Genomic DNA, 21,825 nt, shown 5'->3' on the forward strand with positions numbered 1-21,825 from the left:
AGACAAAAAAATATTTGCTGTTGCAAATTAGCTGTATTTTAATGTCATTTTATGGAGAATGGGCTCCAGTATTTCTTTCTTTTGCCTGTCATCTGGTTGAGTTTCAACACTTGACATCAATCTCTGCTCTCTCCACCTCTTCAAAGAATATTGAGCCCCAAGCTTCCCTCTAATGTTTAACATGATTATTGTACAATAGCTGTTCGGGGAGGTATTTAGTGAACGGACCCAGCTGGATGTCAGTGAATCTGCACATTTTTGTAACAGTGTACTTAGATTGAAAATAGTTCACATATTTTCTTTTTTGTCTGTACTTGTGTGTGCGTCCACCACCCACCTTCACAGACACAGTATTCATAGTGCTAATGTAGGCAGAAGCACAATTATTCACAACCGGGCCATAATTTGCTTGGTCAGTTCAATAGTTAACTATGCTGCTCAATACTGATACAATGAACCTGCTTCTTCTTCTTTTTTTCAGTTTTCTGGTGTCACACTCGCTGTTCACCTGGGTTCAGTGGTCATTTGTTGTTTTAAAGGGGGAGATGTTCTCACAAGCTTTCTCCAACCTTGGCCTCAGGCACCTGGTTTTTCAATTATAACTTGGCGTTAAAAAGTTCCAGTGTGTAAGATGTAGAGGATCTATTGTCAGTATGAAATATAATATTCATAATAAATATGCTTTTAGCACATAATCACATAAAATTGGTTGCAATCTGCAAAGTGGATGATAATTAGTTAGTTAATGATGATACATGTCAGGCTTATTCCATCTATATCATTCCTAAATACAAAAAGACAAACAGTGAAGTGACTGCACAGAATGTGGTGAGAATTAATATTATGAATCATGTTCAAATTCTCTGGAAGTTCACACAAATGTTCAACATTACAGTATGAATCACTGTACATTGACTAGACCATGTGGTTTAAGTGAATAATGTGGGAATGGTAAAAGAGCCAATAAAGAGCACATATTGTAGAGTATCAGGACTTAATAATCATACATTTCAGACTGCCAACCAAAAAAAAGTAACCTGATCCAGCACCCTAAATCGTGAGGAGAAACAATGTTAATATTTAAAAAGAAACATTCTTGATGGATAACCGAGCTCAAATTTACTGGGTGCAAACCTCCTGAGCGTATAACATGATCCTCCAGCACACAACAAACAGCCAGCAGCAGGTAAAGGAGAGCATTTTATTAAAAGAAGTGCATTAAACAAAGGATATTACATTTCCATAATATATAAGACAAAATTCATTTAGTTTTTAAAGAAACAACAGCCAGAATTCTGTTCCTAATTTTGGTCAATTTGAAACCGTAAATGAGAGGATTCATTAAGGGAGGTATGACAAGAAATTCTATTGCAACAAAGTTTTGAAGGGTTTGAGGTAAATCTTTTGAACTAAATCTCATATTCATTACATCAAACACTATAGCCACAAGAAAAATGAGCAAGGAGGTTAAATGTGGCACACATGTTTGCATGAACTTTGCCCTGTTTTCTATTGAATTCACACATGTTTTAATGAGATACATGTAGGACCAAACTATAAAGAAGGCATGAAAGACATAAATGACTATTGTTATGTAAGCAACTATGCCATTAAGGGTAGTTTCAGCTGGGAAACAAGCAAGTTTAACAATAATCCAATTCACACAAAAAAGTCTGGCGATATATGGGCTGCATAACTTTATTCTAGATGTCAGGAAAATATTTGTGCCTATGATGCAAAAAGGTGTTATCCAAGAGTAACACACTAACTTGATGAGTCTTTGCTTTGACATGACAGAGTGGTACTCCAGTGGTCGACATATAGCCACATATCTGTCATATGCCATGACTGAAAGAATAAACAGATCACTGCAGGCAAATGAGTACATTACCTGAGCCTGAACAAGGCATCCAGAATAAGAGATAACATGAACAGGAGAAAACAGATCCCAGAGAAACTTGGGGTAGAAACCTGCTGTCCCATAAAGTCCATTCATGCAAAAAGCACACAGTAGAATATACATTGGTTCATGCAGGTTTTTGTCTGAGATTATGGTCACAATAAGAGTAATATTTACCAACAAAATCAAACAGTAACACAGTAAAGTGACAAAGAACAGAGCACATCGGTAGATCATCGTTTCATGTAAACCTGAAAGAAAAAATGTTGTTATAACTGAGACATTATCCATCATGGTGGGAAAACCTTTGTATTATTCTATTTTTCCTTGTGTTGTAAAGCCCCAGACTCTTTCCCCTCATCTCATTTTTTATCCTGTCTTATTACAGCAGCTCACACTCTGGGAATTAAATTAACCAATCAATGATCTCGAAGAGCTTTCAACTTCACCAATCAGCTTGCAATCTGTGAGCACTTTACAAAAAAAATAAAAAGAATAATAATACCTGAAGGCAGTTGGGCAGGTGAAGTCTCCACCAATGCTGAACTTTTTTTTTTTAGCTTGTTCCAAACTGGAGTTCTCCACAGACCTAAAACACGACCAGAACCCACCCAGTACCAACGCCTTTCAGAGATTGTCTTGGTGCTGTCCTCCTTAAGTCAACTAAAAGCCACACAGCTACACTTTTTCTGAACATTTCCACTCTCAAAAGAAATCTTCCACAGTTTTCTGTCAACTAAAACACTGCTTACGTTTGTTTGAAAGGCCAAAACACATAAACGAAAGCTCTATTTTAAGAAATACTCCCGTATGTGTGGACAGGGCCCTAAGTTGAACATGTACTTGCTTTTGACCCGTTCTGGTATGCATGAGGGCTGGCTGGCTCACGTATCCTGCATCAGTTTGGAGCGTTGGTTGTCTTTAGAAATTAACGCTACGCAAGTGCAAGATACAATGTGTACATGAATGGTAGGAGCAGTCTATGAGTTAATGTGTGCCATCCAGTGGTATCCACCGTTAACATGCATGGTATATAGGCATGTATATGTGAACAAGAACGTTCACCACACAGCCCGTTGTCTAAGCCAACATATGATTCAACAATCAAGTACAAAAAGACAAACAGTGAAGTGACTACGCAGAATGTGGTGGGAATTTATATTATAAATTATGTTAAAATTCTCTGGAAGTTCACACAAATGTTCAACATCACAGTATGAATCACTGTACATTGACTGGACCATGTGGTGTATGTGTATAATGTGGGACTGGTAAAAGAGCCAATAAAGAGCACATATTTTAGAGTTTCAGGACTTAATAATCATACATTTCAGACTGCCACCCCAAAAAAAAGTAACCTGATTCAGCACCCTAAATCGTAAGGAGACATAATGTAATTTAAAATGAAACATTCTTGACGGATCACCGAGCTCAAATTTGCTGGGTGCAAACCTCCTGAGCGGATAACATGATCCTCCAGCACACAACAAACAACCAACAGCTGGTTAAGCAGTGCATGTTATTAAAATAAGTGCATTAAACATAGGACATTAGGTTTCCATAACATATCAGACAACATTTTTTATTTTTTTTTATTTAGTTTTTAAAATAATGACACCCAGAATTCTGTTCCTAATTTTGGTCAATTTGAAACCATAAATGAGAGGATTCATTAAGGGAGGTATGACTAGAAATTCTATTGCAACAAAGTTTTGAAAGTCTTGGGGTAAATCTTTTGAACCAAATCGAATATTCAATACATCGAAAAGTATTGTCGCAAGAAAAGTGATTAAGGAGGTTAAATGTGGCACACATGTTTGCATGAACTTTGCCCTGTTTTCTATTGAATTCATACATGTTTTAATGAGATGCATGTAGGAACAAACTATAAAGAAGCCATGAAAGACATAAATGACTATCGTCATGTAAGCAACTATGCTATTAATAGTAGTTTCAGATGGGAAACAAGCAAGTTTAACAATAATCCAATTCACACAAAAAAGCCTGTTGATATTTGGGCTGCATAACTTTAATCTAGATGTTAGAAAAACATTTATACCCATCACGCAAAAAGGTGTTATCCAAGAGTAACAGGCTAACTTGACAAGTCTTTGCTTTGACATGACAGAGTGGTACTCCAGTGGTCGACATATTGCCACATATCTGTCATATGCCATGACTGAAAGAATAGAGAGTTCACTTAGGGCAAATGAGTATATTACTTGAGCCTGGACAAGGCATCCAGAATAAGAGATAACATGAACAGGAGAAAGAAGATCCCAGAGAAGCTTGGGGTAGAAACCTGCTGTCCCATAAAGTGCATTCATGCAAAAAGTACATAGTAAAATATACATTGGTTCATGCAGGTTTTTATCCATGATGATGGTCACAATAACAGAAATATTTACCAGCAAAATCATACAGTAACACAGTAAAGTGAGAAAGAAGAGAGTAAATCTGTGGTTATTTGTCACATTTAAACCTGAAAGAAAAAACATTCTTATTTGAGAAACATTATCCATCGTGGTTAGGAAACTTGTTGTTCCTGTGAAGGGTAACTCTGTCCCTCACAGTGTCTGCTCTCTCTCCTCACTTTTTAATACCTTGTCTGACTACATCGACACACAAGCTGGGAATTCAAACCAGCCAATCAATTAATCCTCTTTATTCAGTGTGTTGATATCTACTGAAGGTGCAAAACACGAAATATACAACATTAAACTTTTACATCTTGGACATGGTGAACAATTTTCTCACTTGCTGTTAAAGGATTACTACTGTTTTTTACAACCTGGACCTTATTTCTAGCAAAATATATGATCATTTACTCACCCAGATAACTTTGGTGTCATTTGAAGTTGTTCGGACGAAATTAGATCCAGTGTAGCGTCGTTATATCCATGTAATGCGAGTGACGGGGCACCGACACACAACCTCTATATAACACATTATCTGCCACAAAACTAGTTCATTTCACCAATTTTTTGTCATGATACGCTAGTGCTATTCCCCTCTGAGTCCGGGCTTGTCTGTTATCAACATCCGGGGTCAAGGCATTATGTTTTCCAGTTTTCTATCGATCTGTTTATCTTGTGAATGCAATATCTTAAATTTGGAACAAATGTCCACTTGGACTCAAATATGAACTGATAAGCATTTGGTGGTCAAAGGTCAAGTTCACTATGACCTTGTCACAGTCTGTCATAATTCTCTGGTGGATTTTAGTGTTTTACTTTCTGTTGTGCTTACAGAGGTGCACTGAGAGGCTGGGCAGAGTTTTTCCTTCACTGGAGCTGCTGACACACATGCACCTGCAGCAGGTTGGCAATCAGCGCCTGCTGATATGCTCTGGTCTTCACACTACCTGCTGCCAGACGGTTTTGTCAGTCAGACGTGGTACATGGCTCCAGCTTTATCGCCTTCAAGTACTTCTAGTTGTGTTTTCGTGCTTTCTCTTGGAGATATATATTTCTTTGTTCTACCTCCAGTGTTCACCAGCATTTCCAGCTACCAGTGGTTCCGCTTCCAGCAAACGAACTCTCCGCACCACTTGTGCCTCTATTCGCCATTCTATCCACCAGTCATGCCCCGATTTTCACAAAACTGGACTTTCGGAATGCCTACCACCTTGTCCGCATCTGGGAGGGAGACAAGTGGAAGATGGCGTTTAACACCCCCCTTGGTCACTTCGAATACCAGGTGCCCCAGCAGTGTTTCAAACTCTAATCAATGACATTCTCCGCGACATGCTTAATCATTTTGTTTTCACCTACTTGGATGACATCTTGATATTCTCCCAGAACCTCAACGATCACATCATGCAGGTGAGGTTGGTGCTCCAGAGACTCTTGGAAAACAAACTGTATGTCAAACCTGAGAAGTGTGAGTTCCACTCGGCTAAAGTCAGCTTTCTGGGATTTGTGATAGCTCAGGGAAGGCTTCAGCTGGTCCCTGCCAAGATCCGGGCAGTGAAGGAGGGCCCGCATCTTCCACCCGTGAGCAGCTACAATGATTCCTGGAATTTGCTCACTTCTACCGGAGATTCATCCGTGACTACAGCCAAGTTGCGGCCCCCCTCACCCAACTGACTTCCACCGCTTCACCTTTCACCTGGTCTCCCAGAGACGATGCAGGCTTCCAAAAGCTGAAGGGATTATTTACTCATGCCCCCATTCTTCAGCATCCCGACCACCAGTTCGTGGTGGAGCTGGACGCCTTGGACTCCGGCATGGGGACCATATTCTCACAGTGTGATACCACCGTATGCAAGCTGCCATCCCTGTGCCTTTTTTTCCTGACGTCTCTCCCCTGCAGAGAGGAATTATGACATAGGAAATAGAGAGCTTTTGGCAGTGGTCTTGGCTCTCCAGGAGTGCCACCGCTGGTAGGAGGGTACCCTGGAGCCCTTCCTCATTGGACGGACCACAAAAACCTCTCTTGCCTGCGCTCTGCCAGAAGACTCAACTCCCGCCAGGCTCAATGGACCCTATTCCTTAGCTGCTTTAACTACACCCTGTCTTAACGTCCTGGCTCCAGAATTGGTAAGCCAGATGCCCTCTCTCACCTCTTCTCCTCTGACGCACCTCCAGCAGACCCTGAGCCCATCATGCCCTTTCCACGGATAATTGGAGCCGCTACCTGGGAAATTGAGACCATTGTGCGGGAGGCCCAACACAGTCAACTTGACCCTGGTACAGGTCCACCTAATCCCGTATTCGTGCTGGAGGAGATCTGGTCCCAGGTGTTACAGTGGGGCCATTCATCCAGGTTCACCTGCCAACCTGGAACCAAGCGGACGCTGCAGTTTCTTCACCAGCACTTCTTGTGGCCTGGCCAATCTAAGGACATTGGTGAGTTTGTGGCGACCTGTGTTGTGTGTGCCGGGAGCAAGGCATTCCATCATCCTCTCGCTGGTCTCCTCAGGCCTCTGCCTGTTCCCAGTCGTCCCTGGTCCCACATAGCTGTGGATTTTGTCACTGGTCTTCTGCTCTCTGATGGACACACCATTATTCTCAGCATTGTGGACCCCCTCTCCAAGATGGTTCGCTGCGTCCCCCTGGTCAAGCTCCCATCCGCCTCCGAAACCGCTGACCTACTCATCCTACATTTTATCTAACTCCATGTTCTCCCCGCTGACATAGTTTTGGATCACGGCCTCCAGTTCACATCTCAGGTCAGGCAGGCTTTTTGTAAGGCGCTTGGTGCCACCTCCAGTCTCACGTCAGGTTATCACCCGCAGTCAAATGGACAGACATAGAGAGCCAACCAGGACCTGGAGACCGCCCTTTGCTGTGTCACAGCCCGTAATCCCACTTCCAGGTACTCCTTCCTCCCTTGGGTCGAGTATTCGAAAAATTCACTGACCAGCTCAGCCACAGGAATGACCCTGTTTTTGGCTGCCTACGGCTATCAACCACCTCTTCTCTTTGCCCAGGAGGGTGAGGTCGCTGTCACCATCGTCCACGCTCATATCGCCTGTTGTAAGGCGGTTTGGAGGTCTGCTTGTGATGCCATTACCCATTCCACCTGGTGCCGTCACCATATCCTCGCTTCCCAGTACCAACCGGGACAAAAGGTGTAGCTTTCCTCCCGTGATCTCCCTCCCGCAAGCTGGCGCCACGCTTCATTGGTCCATTTGAAGTGGATGAAAATAATCAACCCCACTGCCGTCTGCCTCAAGCTGCCCGCATCCCTACCTGTGCACCTCATTTCAGCTCAAGCCTGTTTCCTCAAGTATTCACCAGCATTCCCAGCTACCAGTGGCTCTGCAGTCAACAGCCAACAGCCCTGCCCTGCGCTCACCTGAGCCTCTACTCGCCACGCCTGAGCAACATCTCCTCCTCCTTCCACCTCCGGGACAGAGACTCCAGCCTGAGTGTCTTTCTTTCTTCCTGAGTGTTCTTTCTTTTCTTTTTTGGTGTCACACTCACTGTTCACCAGGGTTCAGTGGTCATTTGTTGTTTTAAAGGGGGAGATGTTCTCACAAGCTTTTTGCAACTTGGCCTAAGGGACCTGTTTTTTCATTTATTCCTTGGCATAAAAGTTCCAGTGTGTAAGATTTAGAGATCTATTGTCAGAATGAAACATAATATTCATAATAATTATATTTTTAGTACATAATCACATACAATTGGTTGCAAAGTGGATGAAATACATTTCAGGTTTATTACATCTACATCATTCCTACATACAAAAAGACAAACAATGAAGTGACTGCACAGAATGTGGTGGGAATTAATATTAATTATGTTAAAATTCTCTGGAAGTGCACACAAATGTTCAACATCGCGGTATGAATCACTGTACAATTGACTAGACCATGTGGTAAATGTGAATAATGTGGGAATGGTAAAAGAGCCAATAAAGAGCACAAATTTTAGAGTATCAGGACTTAATAATCATACATTTAAGACTGCCACCAAATAAAAAATAATGTGATATAGTGAGGAGAAATAATGTTTATATTTAAAATGATGCATTCTTAACAGATCACAAGCTCAAATTTGCTGTGGCTGCAAACCTCCTGGGGGTATAACATGATCCTCCAGCACACAGCAAACAGCCAGCAGCTGGTTAAGCAGTGCAAGTTATTAAAATAACTGCATTAAACATAGGACATTAAGTTTCCATAACATATAAGACAAAATTCATTTAGTTTTTAAAGTAAAAACACCCAGAATTTTGTTCCTAATTTTGGTCAACTTGAAACCATAAATGAGAGGATTCATTAAGGGAGGTATGACAAGAAATTCTATTGCAACAATGTTTTGAAGGTCTTGGGGTTAATCTTTTGAACTAATTCTCATATTCAATACATCAAACGCTATAGCCACGAGAAAAATGAGCAAGGAGGTTAAATGTGGCACACATGTTTGCATGAACTTTGCCCTGTTTTCTATTGAATTCACACATGTTTTAATGAGATATATGTAGGACCAAACTATAAAGAAACCATGACAGACATAAATGACTATTGCTATGTAAGCAACTATGCTATTAATAGTAGTTTCGGCTGGGAAACAAGCAAGTTTTACAATAATCCAATTCACACAAAAAAGCCTGGGGATATATGGGCTGCATAACTTCAATCTAGTTGTTAGAAAAACATTTATACCCATCACACAAAAAGGTGTTATCCACGAAAAACACGCTAACATAATGAGTCTTTGCTTTGACATGACCGAGTGGTACTCCAGTGGTCGACATATAGCCACATATCTGTCATATGCCATGACTGAAAGAATAGACAGATCAGCGCAGGCAAATGAGTACATTACTTGAGCCTGACCGAGACATCCAGAATAAGAGATAACATGAACAGGAGAAAGTAGATCCCAAAGAAACTTGGGGTAGAAACCTGTTGTTCCATAGAGTCCATTCATGCAAAAAGTACATAGTAAAATATACATTGGTTCATGCAGGTTTTTGTCCATGATGATGGTCACAATAACACAAACATTCACTGACAAAATCACACAGTAACACAGTAAAGTGAGAAAGAAGAGAGTAAATCTGTGGTTATTTGTTTCATTTAAACCTAAAAGAAAAAACATTGTTATTTGAGAAACATTATCCATCATGGTTCAGAATACCTGCTGTTCCTGTGAAGGGTAACTTTGTTCCTAACAGTGTCTGCTCTGCTGTCCTTGCCTCATTTTTTAACACCTTCTCTGACTACATCGGCACACCCGCTGAGAATTCAAACCAGCCAATCAATGAATCCTCATAAAAAAACATGAAAAAAACGACATCGAACTTTTACATCTTGGAGATGGTTAACTATTTCCACGCTTGCTGTTATATCCAAATATTGTATATCCCTTTCATTATCTGAAAACCGATATTAAGCATACTATTAGGATTTAAAAGTTTATTTATTCTAATCAGGCTGTTAAAGTAACCTAGCTTCTACAGCTCCGGTTACACAAAGACATCTTCAACATATACAGTGGAGGAAATAATTATTTGATCCCTCACTGATTTTGTAAGTTCACCCACTGACAAAGAAATGAACGGTCTATAATTTTATAGATTTATATACTTATATTTTATAGGTTTATTATAACAGTGAGAGACAGAATATCAAAAAGAAAATCCAGAAAATCACATTAAATAAAAGATATAAATTATTTTGCAACTCATTGAGTGAAATAAGCATTTGATCCACTATCAAAACATTAGTTAGTACTTGGTTGAGAAACCCTTGTTGGCAAGTACAGAGGTCAGACTTTTCTTGTAGTTGAATACCAGGTTTGCACACATCTCAGGAGGAATTTTGGACCACTCCTCTTTGCAGATCCTCTCCAAATCCTTGAGGTTCCGAGGCTGTCGCTTGGCAACTCGAAGCTTCAGCTCCCTCCACAGATTTTCTATAGGATTAAGGTCCGGAGACTGGCAAGGCCTCTCCATGACCTTAATGTGCTTCTTTTTGAGCCACTCCTTTGTTTCCTTGGCGGTATGTTTTGGGTCCTGCTGGAAGACCCATCCATGACCCATTTTAAGTGTCCTGGCTGAGAGAAGGAGGTTGTCAACCAGGATTTCACGGTACAAGGCCCCATCCATCTTCCCCTCGATGCGGTGAAGTTGACCTGTCCCCTTAGCTGAAAAACACCCCCTAAGCATAATGCTTCCACCTCCATGTTTGACGGTGGGGATGGTGTTCTTGGGGTCATAGTCAGAATTCCTCTTCCTCCAATCAGGCGAGTTGAATTGATAGAGAGCTCGATTTTGGTCTTATCTGACCACATCACCTTCTCCCAATCAATCATTCTCTGAATCATTCAGGTGTTCAATGGCAAACTTCAGACGTGCCTGTACATGTCCCTTCTTGAGCAGGGGGACCTTACGGGCGCTGCAGGATTTTAAATCATTACGGCGCAGTGTGTTACCAATGGTTTTCTTGGTGACTGTGGTCCCAGCTGCCTTGAGATCATTAACAAAGCTCCTCCTGTGTAGTTCTGGGCTGATCCTTCACCTTTCTCATGATCATTGATACCCCACGAGGTGAGATCTTTTGTGGAGCCCCAGACCGAGGGAGATTGATGGTCATTTTGTGTTTCTTCCATTTTCGAATAATCGCACCAACAGTTGTCTCCTTCTCACCCAGCTTCTTGCCAATGGTCTTGTAGCCCATTCCTGCCTTGTGCAGGTCTACAATCTTGTCCCTGATGTCCTTAGACAGCTCTTTAGTCTTGCCCATGATGGAGAGGTTGGTGTCTGATTGATTGATTCTGTGGACTTTTATACAGGTAACGAGTTGAGATTAAGAGTAGTGTATCTGTGGGAGCCAGAATTCTTTATGATTGGTAGGGGATCAAATACTTACTCTACTCAATTAAATGCAAATCAATTTTTATCTTTTTTTAATGTGATTTTCTGGACATTCTTTTTGATATTCTGTCTCTCACTGTTAAAATAAACCTACCATTAAAAGTATAGACTGTTAATTTCTTTGTCAGTGGGCAAACTTACAAAATCAGTGAGGGATCAAATAATTATTTCCTCCACTGCAACCAACACAACTTATATCACCATTCACAAAACAACAAAACAGTTGCAGTGTACCTTCGACATTCGTACCGGACCCTTGTTGTATGTTCACAGTTTGTTGGGTTTAGGTATGAAAGAACTACTTGCTTATTTTACACCCTGAGGGAATTTCTTCAAATTTGGAATAAATGTCCACTTGGACTCAAGTATGAACTTGATTAGAATTTGGTGGTCAAAGGTCAAGTTCACTATGACCCTGTTAGGACCCACAGATGAAGTTGTTCATTGTGGATTTCAAAATGGAATCAGTTTCCCAGAATTCCCCACTCTTTACACCTAGGTGAAAATTCAGTTTTGAGCTACTGTTGGTCAGGGTGACAGACCCCCTTCTGGCTAAACAGTCAAAACTCCAGCTCCTTCCTTTGTTCTCTCTCTTCTCCACCTCTCTCCCTACGGGGCTGCCTGCCCTCAAGTTCTCTTCTCCTGGATTATTCTGGGCCTAACAGCTGCTTAGAGCTGCAAGCTATATTTCCAGCAGGCCCAAAGAACTTCTCCTCACTGCAGCGACACAAGGTCCTGCTAGTATTCTAGCCCAGCTCTGTGGAGTGTACGGCTTAAAGTGGTCCTATGGACAGATACTCCTCAGTCGCAATCTCTGCAGTCGAGCTGCACAGCTCCTTCAGGGTTATCTTGGGCCTCTTGGTGGCTTCTCTGATCAATGCCCTCCTTGCACGGTCCGTGAGTTTTGGTGGGCGGCCCTCTCTTGGCAGGTTTGTTGTAGTGGCATAATCTTTCCATTTTCTAACAATGGATTTAATGGTGCTATCTCCATCCAATGGCAGCTCCGGCATTGCCACTGCAGTTGGTGCCCTCCCTCCATTCCTGCGTTCCTGCTCCGCTTCCTGCTTCCTTCACCCGCCCTATGCGTCTTGTCTCTCTGGTTTCCTGCTGCCTCTGGATACTTTTAAAAGGCTGCAAATCTCATCATCTCAGGTGCAGGTAATTATAAAGGGGGGTGTCACAACCGCATGGGATTTTCAAAATAAAAGCACAACACACTCCCAATGTACAATACATGCAATAAAAACAAAGATAAAACTACACACTAAAAGCAGAAATGTTGCAAAATAAAAAAAAACACTGGAAGCTTAAAATACACACAATAAAATAATTAATTTACCCATGTGACAGAATCAGCTTGCAATCTGTGAGCACTTAAATAAATAAATAAAAAATTACCTAAAGGCAGTTAGGCAGGCGAAGTCTCCACCAACGTTTAAATTTTTTTTTTTAGCTTGTTCCAAACTGGAGTTCTCCACAGACCTAAAACAAGACCAGAACCCACCCAGTACCGGTGCCTTTCAGAGTTTGTATTAGTGCTGTCCTCCTTGAGTCAACCAAAAGCCACACAGCTACACTTAAGTTTCTGAATATTTCCACTCTCAAAATAAATTTTCCACAGATTTCTGTCAACTAAAATGCCGCTTACATCTGTATGAAAGGCCAAAACACATAAACAAAACTCTGTTTTAAGAAATACTCCCGTATGTGTGGACAGCCCCTAAGCTGAACATATACTTGCTTTTAACACGTTTGGGACGCATGTATCATGTATCCTGCATCTGTTTGGAGCGCCGGTTGTCTTTAGAAATTAACACTATGCAAGTGCAAGATACAATGTGCACATGAACGGTAGGAGCAGCCTACGAGCTAACGTGTGCCATCTAGTGGTATCCACCGGTAACACGCATGGTATATAGGCATGTATGTGAACAAGTACTTTCACCACACTGCCCGTTGTCTAAGCCAACATATGGTTCAACAGCAAGTATAGTCATGGTCAAAAGTTAACATACACTTGTAAAGAACATGTATATCATTGCAGTCTTGAGTTCAAATGATTTCTGCTTAGACTTTCCCATTGTAGTGTTTGTGGTTGAGTCTAGTGGGTGTATCAAACAAGCCCTATTAGAATGGGCCCAGACAAGACACAAGCTGTTATCAATCGTAATCTCTCAGAACAAGTTTAGAGGCCATACTACAAAGAAAATCTGATTTAAACAACTGTCTATAATACCCAACATTGATCGTTCAACTTGCTGTATATTTTTGGACATATTTTCAGAAGACCTATAATAAATTCAATATTGAACCAAACGTCGTGAATGTTTTTTGTGACAAAGCGATATCTGTTACACTCATTCAATCACACAATGTTTTAGTACATCCACTGACTTTTTATGTTTATGCTTCTTTATGATTTGGAAACCTGTGCCTAATCCAATGAAGTGATTGCCTTGTTGATGGTGAAACTAAGTAATATTACATAAGAAAATAATTGGAGATACGGTTATAGTTTTCTGTAGTTTATTAGAAAAGTACAGGCCTATAATTGTTACATGCATGCTACAGTGACATCACATATAACTCCAGCACAACAGCCACCATGTGATTAGGCAGAGCATATCTAAAGTGCATTAGTAATAGGACTAATTTTCCATAACATTCAAGACAAGAATAATTTGGTTTTAAACATTATAACACCCATAATTCTGTTCCTAATTTTGGTCAATTTGAAACCGTAAATGAGAGGATTCATTAAGGGAGGTATGACAAGAAATTCTATTGCAACAAAGTTTTGAAGGGCTTGAGGTAAATCTTTTGAACCAAATCGAATATTCAATAAGTCGAAAAGTATCGTCACAATAAAAGTGAGTAAGGAGGTTAAATGTGGCACACATGTTTGCATGAACTTTGCCCTGTTTTCTATTGAATTCACACATGTTTTAATGAGATACATGTAGGAACAAACTATAAAGAAGCCATGAAAGACATAAATGACTATTGTTATGTAAGCAACTATGCTATTAATAATAGTTTCAGATGGGAAACAAGCAAGTTTAACAATAATCCAATTAACACAAAAAAGCCTGGTGATATATGGGCTGCATAACTTTAATCTAGATGTTAGAAAAACATTTATACCCATCATGCAAAAAGGTGTTATCCAAGAGTAACACACTAACATAATGAGTCGTTGCTTTGACATGACAGAGTGGTACTCCAGGGGTCGACATATAGCCACATATCTGTCATATGCCATGACTGAAAGAATAGAGACTTCACTGAGGGCAAATGAGTATAGTACTTGAGCCTGAACAAGGCATCCAGAATAAGAGATAACACGAACAGGAGAAAGAAGATCCCATAGAAGCTTGGGGTAGAAACCTGTTGTCCCATAAAGTCCATTCATGCAAAAAGTACATAGTAAAATATACATTGGTTCATGCAGGTTTTTATCCATGATGATGGTCACACTAACAGAAATATTTACCAGTAAAATCACACTGTAACACAGTAAAGTGAGAAAGAAGAGAGTAGATCTGTGGTTATTTGTCACATTTAAACCTGAAAGAAAAATCATTCTTATTTGAGAAACATTATCCATCATGGTTAGAAAACTTGTTGTTCCTGTGAAGGGTAACTCTGTCCCTCACAGTGTCTGCTCTCTCTCCTCACTTTTTAATACCTTGTTTGACTACATCGACACACGAGCTGGAAATTCAAACCAGCCAATCAATTAATCATCTTTATTCAGTGTGTTGATATCTACTGCAGGTGCAAAGCATGAAATACACAACATAAAACTTTTACATCTTGGAGATGGTGAACAATTTCCACACTCGCTTATGTATCCAAATACTGTTTATCCCCTTCATTACCTGAACACTGATATTAAGCAAACTGTTAGGATTGAAAGTGTATTTACTAATCAGGCTGTTAAAATAACATAACTTCTACAGCTCCGGTTACACAGATATTTTCAACATTTTAACCAAAATGACATATATCACCGTTCACAAAACAACAAAACAGTTGCAGCGTACCTTCAACATTCATAGCGGACCTTTGTTTTATGTTCGCCGTTCGTTGGGTTTAGGTAAGAAATAACTACTTGGTTATTTTATCACTTTTTATGACTCCACGCCAGTGATAGCCATGGCCGTAGGCTTTATGTGTTCCAGATGTCCATCCATCTGCCTATCTTGTGAATGCAATATCTCAAGACCCCCTGAAGGAATTTCTTCAAATTTGGAGCAAATGTCCACTTGGACTCAAGTATGAACTGATTAGAATTTGGTGGTCAAAGGTCAAGTTCACTATGACTCCATGTTATCCCATTCTTGTGAACACTATATCTCAGAAATGCCTTGAGAGAATTGCTCAAATTTCGAAAAAAAAGAAGTTCAATGTTCATCGTTAAGTCCAACTCCTCTTTCCTACTTTTTCCTTCCCAACCTCTGTTGGCCTTGCCCTGACCACACCCATCTTCGGACTGAGCCTTCATTTCAACCCGACACCTGTTACGTTTGGAATCAAGCATGCTGACACAGACAGCCAGATACATAAAAAAACCTGCCAAAATACTCAAAACTGCTTCTGTGGTAGTTACCGCTACAAAAGATCTCCAGGAACACATTTGGCCATGATGAGACCAACACACACTCACAGGGTGAAAATATTACCAGCCGACGCTGTCAATGTTCGTAAATATATATTTTTACAGTAAAAATTACAGTTAAAATAACTAGAGACCTGCAACAGAAGGGGAAATAAAAGAATGAGGAAAAACACAATTTTGTCGGCAATACCTTTCCTGCTAAAGACAAAAAAATATTTGCTGTTGCAAATTAGCTGTATTTTAATGTCATTTTATGGAGAATGGGCTCCAGTATTTCTTTCTTTTGCCTGTCATCTGGTTGAGTTTCAACACTTGACATCAATCTCTGCTCTCTCCACCTCTTCAAAGAATATTGAGCCCCAAGCTTCCCTCTAATGTTTAACATGATTATTGTACAATAGCTGTTCGGGGAGGTATTTAGTGAACGGACCCAGCTGGATGTCAGTGAATCTGCACATTTTTGTAACAGTGTACTTAGATTGAAAATAGTTCACATATTTTCTTTTTTGTCTGTACTTGTGTGTGCGTCCACCACCCACCTTCACAGACACAGTATTCATAGTGCTAATGTAGGCAGAAGCACAATTATTCACAACCGGGCCATAATTTGCTTGGTCAGTTCAATAGTTAACTATGCTGCTCAATACTGATACAATGAACCTGCTTCTTCTTCTTTTTTTCAGTTTTCTGGTGTCACACTCGCTGTTCACCTGGGTTCAGTGGTCATTTGTTGTTTTAAAGGGGGAGATGTTCTCACAAGCTTTCTCCAACCTTGGCCTCAGGCACCTGGTTTTTCAATTATAACTTGGCGTTAAAGTTCCAGTGTGTAAGATGTAGAGGATCTATTGTCAGTATGAAATATAATATTCATAATAAATATGCTTTTAGCACATAATCACATAAAATTGGTTGCAATCTGCAAAGTGGATGATAATTAGTTAGTTAATGATGATACATGTCAGGCTTATTCCATCTATATCATTCCTAAATACAAAAAGACAAACAGTGAAGTGACTGCACAGAATGTGGTGAGAATTAATATTATGAATTATGTTCAAATTCTCTGGAAGTTCACACAAATGTTCAACATTACAGTATGAATCACTGTACATTGACTAGACCATGTGGTTTAAGTGAATAATGTGGGAATGGTAAAAGAGCCAATAAAGAGCACATATTGTTGAGTATCAGGACTTAATAATCATACATTTCAGACTGCCAACCAAAAAAAAGTAACCTGATCCAGCACCCTAAATCGTGAGGAGAAACAATGTTAATATTTAAAAAGAAACATTCTTGATGGATAACCGAGCTCAAATTTACTGGGTGCAAACCTCCTGAGCGTATAACATGATCCTCCAGCACACAACAAACAGCCAGCAGCAGGTAAAGGAGAGCATTTTATTAAAAGAAGTGCATTAAACAAAGGATATTACGTTTCCATAATATATAAGACAAAATTCATTTAGTTTTTAAAGAAACAACAGCCAGAATTCTGTTCCTAATTTTGGTCAATTTGAAACCGTAAATGAGAGGATTCATTAAGGGAGGTATGACAAGAAATTCTATTGCAACAAAGTTTTGAAGGGTTTGAGGTAAATCTTTTGAACTAAATCTCATATTCATTACATCAAACACTATAGCCACAAGAAAAGTGAGTAAGGAGGTTAAATGTGGCACACATGTTTGCATGAACTTTGCCCTGTTTTCTATTGAATTCACACATGTTTTAATGAGATACATGTAGGACCAAACTATAAAGAAGGCATGAAAGACATAAATGACTATTGTTATGTAAGCAACTATGCCATTAAGGGTAGTTTCAGCTGGGAAACAAGCAAGTTTAACAATAATCCAATTCACACAAAAAAGTCTGGCGATATATGGGCTGCATAACTTTATTCTAGATGTCAGGAAAATATTTGTGCCTATGATGCAAAAAGGTGTCATCCAAGAGTAACACACTAACTTGATGAGTCTTTGCTTTGACATGACAGAGTGGTACTCCAGTGGTCGACATATAGCCACATATCTGTCATATGCCATGACTGAAAGAATAAACAGATCACTGCAGGCAAATGAGTACATCACTAGAGCCTGAACAAGGCATCCAGAATAAGAGATAACATGAACAGGAGAAAACAGATCCCAGAGAAACTTGGGGTAGAAACCTGCTGTCCCATAAAGTCCATTCATGCAAAAAGCACACAGTAGAATATACATTGGTTCATGCAGGTTTTTGTCTGAGATTATGGTCACAATAAGAGTAATATTTACCAACAAAATCAAACAGTAACACAGTAAAGTGACAAAGAACAGAGCACATCGGTAGATCATCGTTTCATGTAAACCTGAAAGAAAAAATGTTGTTATAACTGAGACATTATCCATCATGGTGGGAAAACCTTTGTATTATTCTATTTTTCCTTGTGTTGTAAAGCCCCAGACTCTTTCCCCTCATCTCATTTTTTATCCTGTCTTATTACAGCAGCTCACACTCTGGGAATTAAATTAACCAATCAATGATCTCGAAGAGCTTTCAACTTCACCAATCAGCTTGCAATCTGTGAGCACTTTACAAAAAAAATAAAAAGAATAATAATACCTGAAGGCAGTTGGGCAGGTGAAGTCTCCACCAATGCTGAACTTTTTTTTTTTAGCTTGTTCCAAACTGGAGTTCTCCACAGACCTAAAACACGACCAGAACCCACCCAGTACCAACGCCTTTCAGAGATTGTCTTGGTGCTGTCCTCCTTAAGTCAACCAAAAGCCACACAGCTACACTTTTTCTGAACATTTCCACTCTCAAAAGAAATCTTCCACAGTTTTCTGTCAACTAAAACACTGCTTACGTTTGTTTGAAAGGCCAAAACACATAAACGAAAGCTCTATTTTAAGAAATACTCCCGTATGTGTGGACAGGGCCCTAAGTTGAACATGTACTTGCTTTTGACCCGTTCTGGTACGCATGAGGGCTGGCTGGCTCACGTATCCTGCATCAGTTTGGAGCGTTGGTTGTCTTTAGAAATTAACGCTACGCAAGTGCAAGATACAATGTGCACATGAATGGTAGGAGCAGTCTATGAGTTAATGTGTGCCATCCAGTGGTATCCACCGTTAACATGCATGGTATATAGGCATGTATATGTGAACAAGAACGTTCACCACACAGCCCATTGTCTAAGCCAACATATGATTCAACAATCAAGTACAAAAAGACAAACAGTGAAGTGACTACGCAGAATGTGGTGGGAATTTATATTATAAATTATGTTAAAATTCTCTGGAAGTTCACACAAATGTTCAACATCACAGTATGAATCACTGTACATTGACTGGACCATGTGGTGTATGTGTATAATGTGGGACTGGTAAAAGAGCCAATAAAGAGCACATATTTTAGAGTATCAGGACTTAATAATCATACATTTCAGACTGCCACCCCAAAAAAAAGTAACCTGATTCAGCACCCTAAATCGTAAGGAGACATAATGTAATTTAAAATGAAACATTCTTGACGGATCACCGAGCTCAAATTTGCTGGGTGCAAACCTCCTGAGCGTATAACATGATCCTCCAGCACACAACAAACAACCAACAGCTGGTTAAGCAGTGCACGTTATTAAAATAAGTGCATTAAACATAGGACATTAAGTTTCCATAACATATCAGACAACATTTTTTTTTTTTTTTATTTAGTTTTTAAAATAATGACACCCAGAATTCTGTTCCTAATTTTGGTCAATTTGAAACCATAAATGAGAGGATTCATTAAGGGAGGTATGACTAGAAATTCTATTGCAACAAAGTTTTGAAAGTCTTGAGGTAAATCTTTTGAACCAAATCGAATATTCAATACATCGAAAAGTATTGTCGCAAGAAAAGTGATTAAGGAGGTTAAATGTGGCACACATGTTTGCATGAACTTTGCCCTGTTTTCTATTGAATTCACACATGTTTTAATGAGATACATGTAGGAACAAACTATAAAGAAGCCATGAAAGACATAAATGACTATCGTCATGTAAGCAACTATGCTATTAATAGTAGTTTCAGATGGGAAACAAGCAAGTTTAACAATAATCCAATTAACACAAAAAAGCCTGGTGATATATGGGCTGCATAACTTTAATCTAGATGTTAGAAAAACATTTATACCCATCATGCAAAAAGGTGTTATCCAAGAGTAACACACTAACATAATGAGTCGTTGCTTTGACATGACAGAGTGGTACTCCAGGGGTCGACATATAGCCACATATCTGTCATATGCCATGACTGAAAGAATAGAGACTTCACTGAGGGCAAATGAGTATATTACTTGAGCCTGAACAAGGCATCCAGAATAAGAGATAACATGAACAGGAGAAAGAAGATCCCATAGAAGCTTGGGGTAGAAACCTGCTGTCCCATAAAGTCCATTCATGCAAAAAGTACATAGTAAAATATACATTGGTTCATGCAGGTTTTTATCCATGATGATGGTCACAACAACAGAAATATTTACCAGTAAAATCACACTGTAACACAGTAAAGTGAGAAAGAAGAGAGTAGATCTGTGGTTATTTGTCACATTTAAACCTGAAAGAAAAATCATTCTTATTTGAGAATCATTATCCATCATGGTTAGAAAACTTGTTGTTCCTGTGAAGGGTAACTCTGTCCCTCACAGTGTCTGCTCTCTCTCCTCACTTTTTAATACCTTGTTTGACTACATCAACACACGAGCTGGGAATTCAAACCAGCCAATCGATTAATCATCTTTATTCAGTGTGTTGATATCTACTGCAGGTGCAAAGCATGAAATACACAACATAAAACTTTTACATCTTGGAGATGGTGAACAATTTCCACACTCGCTAATGTATCCAAATACTGTTTATCCCCTTCATTACCTGAACACTGATATTAAGCAAACGATTAGGATTGAAAGTGTATTTACTAATCAGGCTGTTAAAATAACATAACTTCTACAGCTCCGGTTACACAGATATTTTCAACATTTTAACCAAAATGACATATATCACCGTTCACAAAACAACAAAACAGTTGCAGTGTACCTTCAACATTCATACCAGACCTTTGTTTTATGTTCGCTGTTCGTTGGGTTTAGGTAAGAAAGAACTACTTGGTTATTTTATCACTTTTCATGACTCCACGCCAGTGATAGCCATGGCCGGAGGCTTTATGTGTTCCAGATGTCCATCCATCTGCCTATCTTGTGAATGCAATATCTCAAGACCCCCTGAAGGAATTTCTTCAAATTTGGAGCAAATGTCCACTTGGACTCAAGTATGAACTGATTAGAATTTGGTGGTCAAAGGTCAAGTTCACTATGACTCCATGTTATCCCATTCTTGTGAACACTATATCTCAGAAATGACTTGAGAGAATTGCTTCAAATTTCGAAAAAAAAAAAGAATTTCAATGTTCATCGTTAAGTCCAACTCCTCTTTCCTACTTTTTCCTTCCCAACCTCTGTTGGCCTTGCCCTGACCACACCCATCTTCGGACTGAGCCTTCATTTCAACCCGACACCTGTTACGTTTTCTGACAGCATTTTGCAAAGTTTGGACTCAAGCATGCTGACACAGACAGCCAGATACATTAAAAAACCTGCCAAAATACTCAAAACTGCTTCTGTGGTAGTTACCGCTACAAAAGATCTCCAGGAACACATTTGGCCATGATGAGACCAACACACACTCACAGGGTGAAAATATTACCAGCCGACGCTGTCAATGTTCGTAAATATATATTTTTACAGTAAAAATTACAGTTAAAATAACTAGAGACCTGCAACAGAAGGGGAAATAAAAGAATGAGGAAAAACACAATTTTGTCGGCAATACATTTCCTGCTAAAGACAAAAAAATATTTGCTGTTGCAAATTAGCTGTATTTTAATGTCATTTTATGGAGAATGGGCTCCAGTATTTCTTTCTTTTGCCTGTCATCTGGTTGAGTTTCAACAC

General features: G+C 39.6%; 5 protein-coding genes and 1 pseudogene across 6 annotated transcripts; all 6 read right to left on the minus strand.

The window, feature by feature from the left end:
- Positions 1 to 1,261: 1,261 nt before the first annotated feature.
- Positions 1,262 to 2,194, minus strand: LOC311262884 (olfactory receptor 4B13-like; the record flags this gene model as incomplete). Its single annotated transcript, XM_084362635.1, has 1 exon — positions 1,262 to 2,194. The coding sequence occupies one exon, from the start codon at positions 2,192 to 2,194 to the stop codon at positions 1,262 to 1,264; it is 933 nt and encodes a 310-aa protein (XP_084218761.1).
- A 1,298-nt stretch (positions 2,195 to 3,492) lies between these two features.
- Positions 3,493 to 4,422, minus strand: LOC311262675 (olfactory receptor 6N1-like; the record flags this gene model as incomplete). The annotated part of the gene is made up of 1 exon (XM_084362267.1): positions 3,493 to 4,422. One exon carries the CDS (start codon positions 4,420 to 4,422, stop codon positions 3,493 to 3,495), a length of 930 nt encoding a protein of 309 aa, XP_084218393.1.
- A 4,125-nt stretch (positions 4,423 to 8,547) lies between these two features.
- On the minus strand, positions 8,548 to 9,480 carry LOC311262885 (olfactory receptor 4B13-like; annotated as a pseudogene). Its single transcript has one exon. The product of its transcript is annotated as an olfactory receptor 4B13-like (transcript).
- A 601-nt stretch (positions 9,481 to 10,081) lies between these two features.
- On the minus strand, positions 10,082 to 14,840 carry LOC311262886 (olfactory receptor 4B13-like; the record flags this gene model as incomplete). Its single annotated transcript, XM_084362636.1, has 3 exons — positions 10,082 to 10,585; positions 10,896 to 11,137; positions 13,934 to 14,840. 3 exons carry the CDS (start codon positions 14,838 to 14,840, stop codon positions 10,082 to 10,084), a joined length of 1,653 nt encoding a protein of 550 aa, XP_084218762.1.
- Positions 14,841 to 17,312: 2,472 nt separating this feature from the next.
- On the minus strand, positions 17,313 to 18,245 carry LOC311262887 (olfactory receptor 4B13-like; the record flags this gene model as incomplete). Its single annotated transcript, XM_084362637.1, has 1 exon — positions 17,313 to 18,245. The coding sequence occupies one exon, from the start codon at positions 18,243 to 18,245 to the stop codon at positions 17,313 to 17,315; it is 933 nt and encodes a 310-aa protein (XP_084218763.1).
- A 1,297-nt stretch (positions 18,246 to 19,542) lies between these two features.
- Positions 19,543 to 20,448, minus strand: LOC311262888 (olfactory receptor 11H6-like; the record flags this gene model as incomplete). Its single annotated transcript, XM_084362638.1, has 1 exon — positions 19,543 to 20,448. One exon carries the CDS (start codon positions 20,446 to 20,448, stop codon positions 19,543 to 19,545), a length of 906 nt encoding a protein of 301 aa, XP_084218764.1.
- Positions 20,449 to 21,825: the final 1,377 nt, after the last annotated feature.

Source organism: Pagrus pagrus, assembly GCF_965226575.1.
Source record: "Pagrus pagrus genome assembly, chromosome: 9".
Lineage (NCBI taxonomy): Eukaryota > Metazoa > Chordata > Actinopteri > Spariformes > Sparidae > Pagrus > Pagrus pagrus.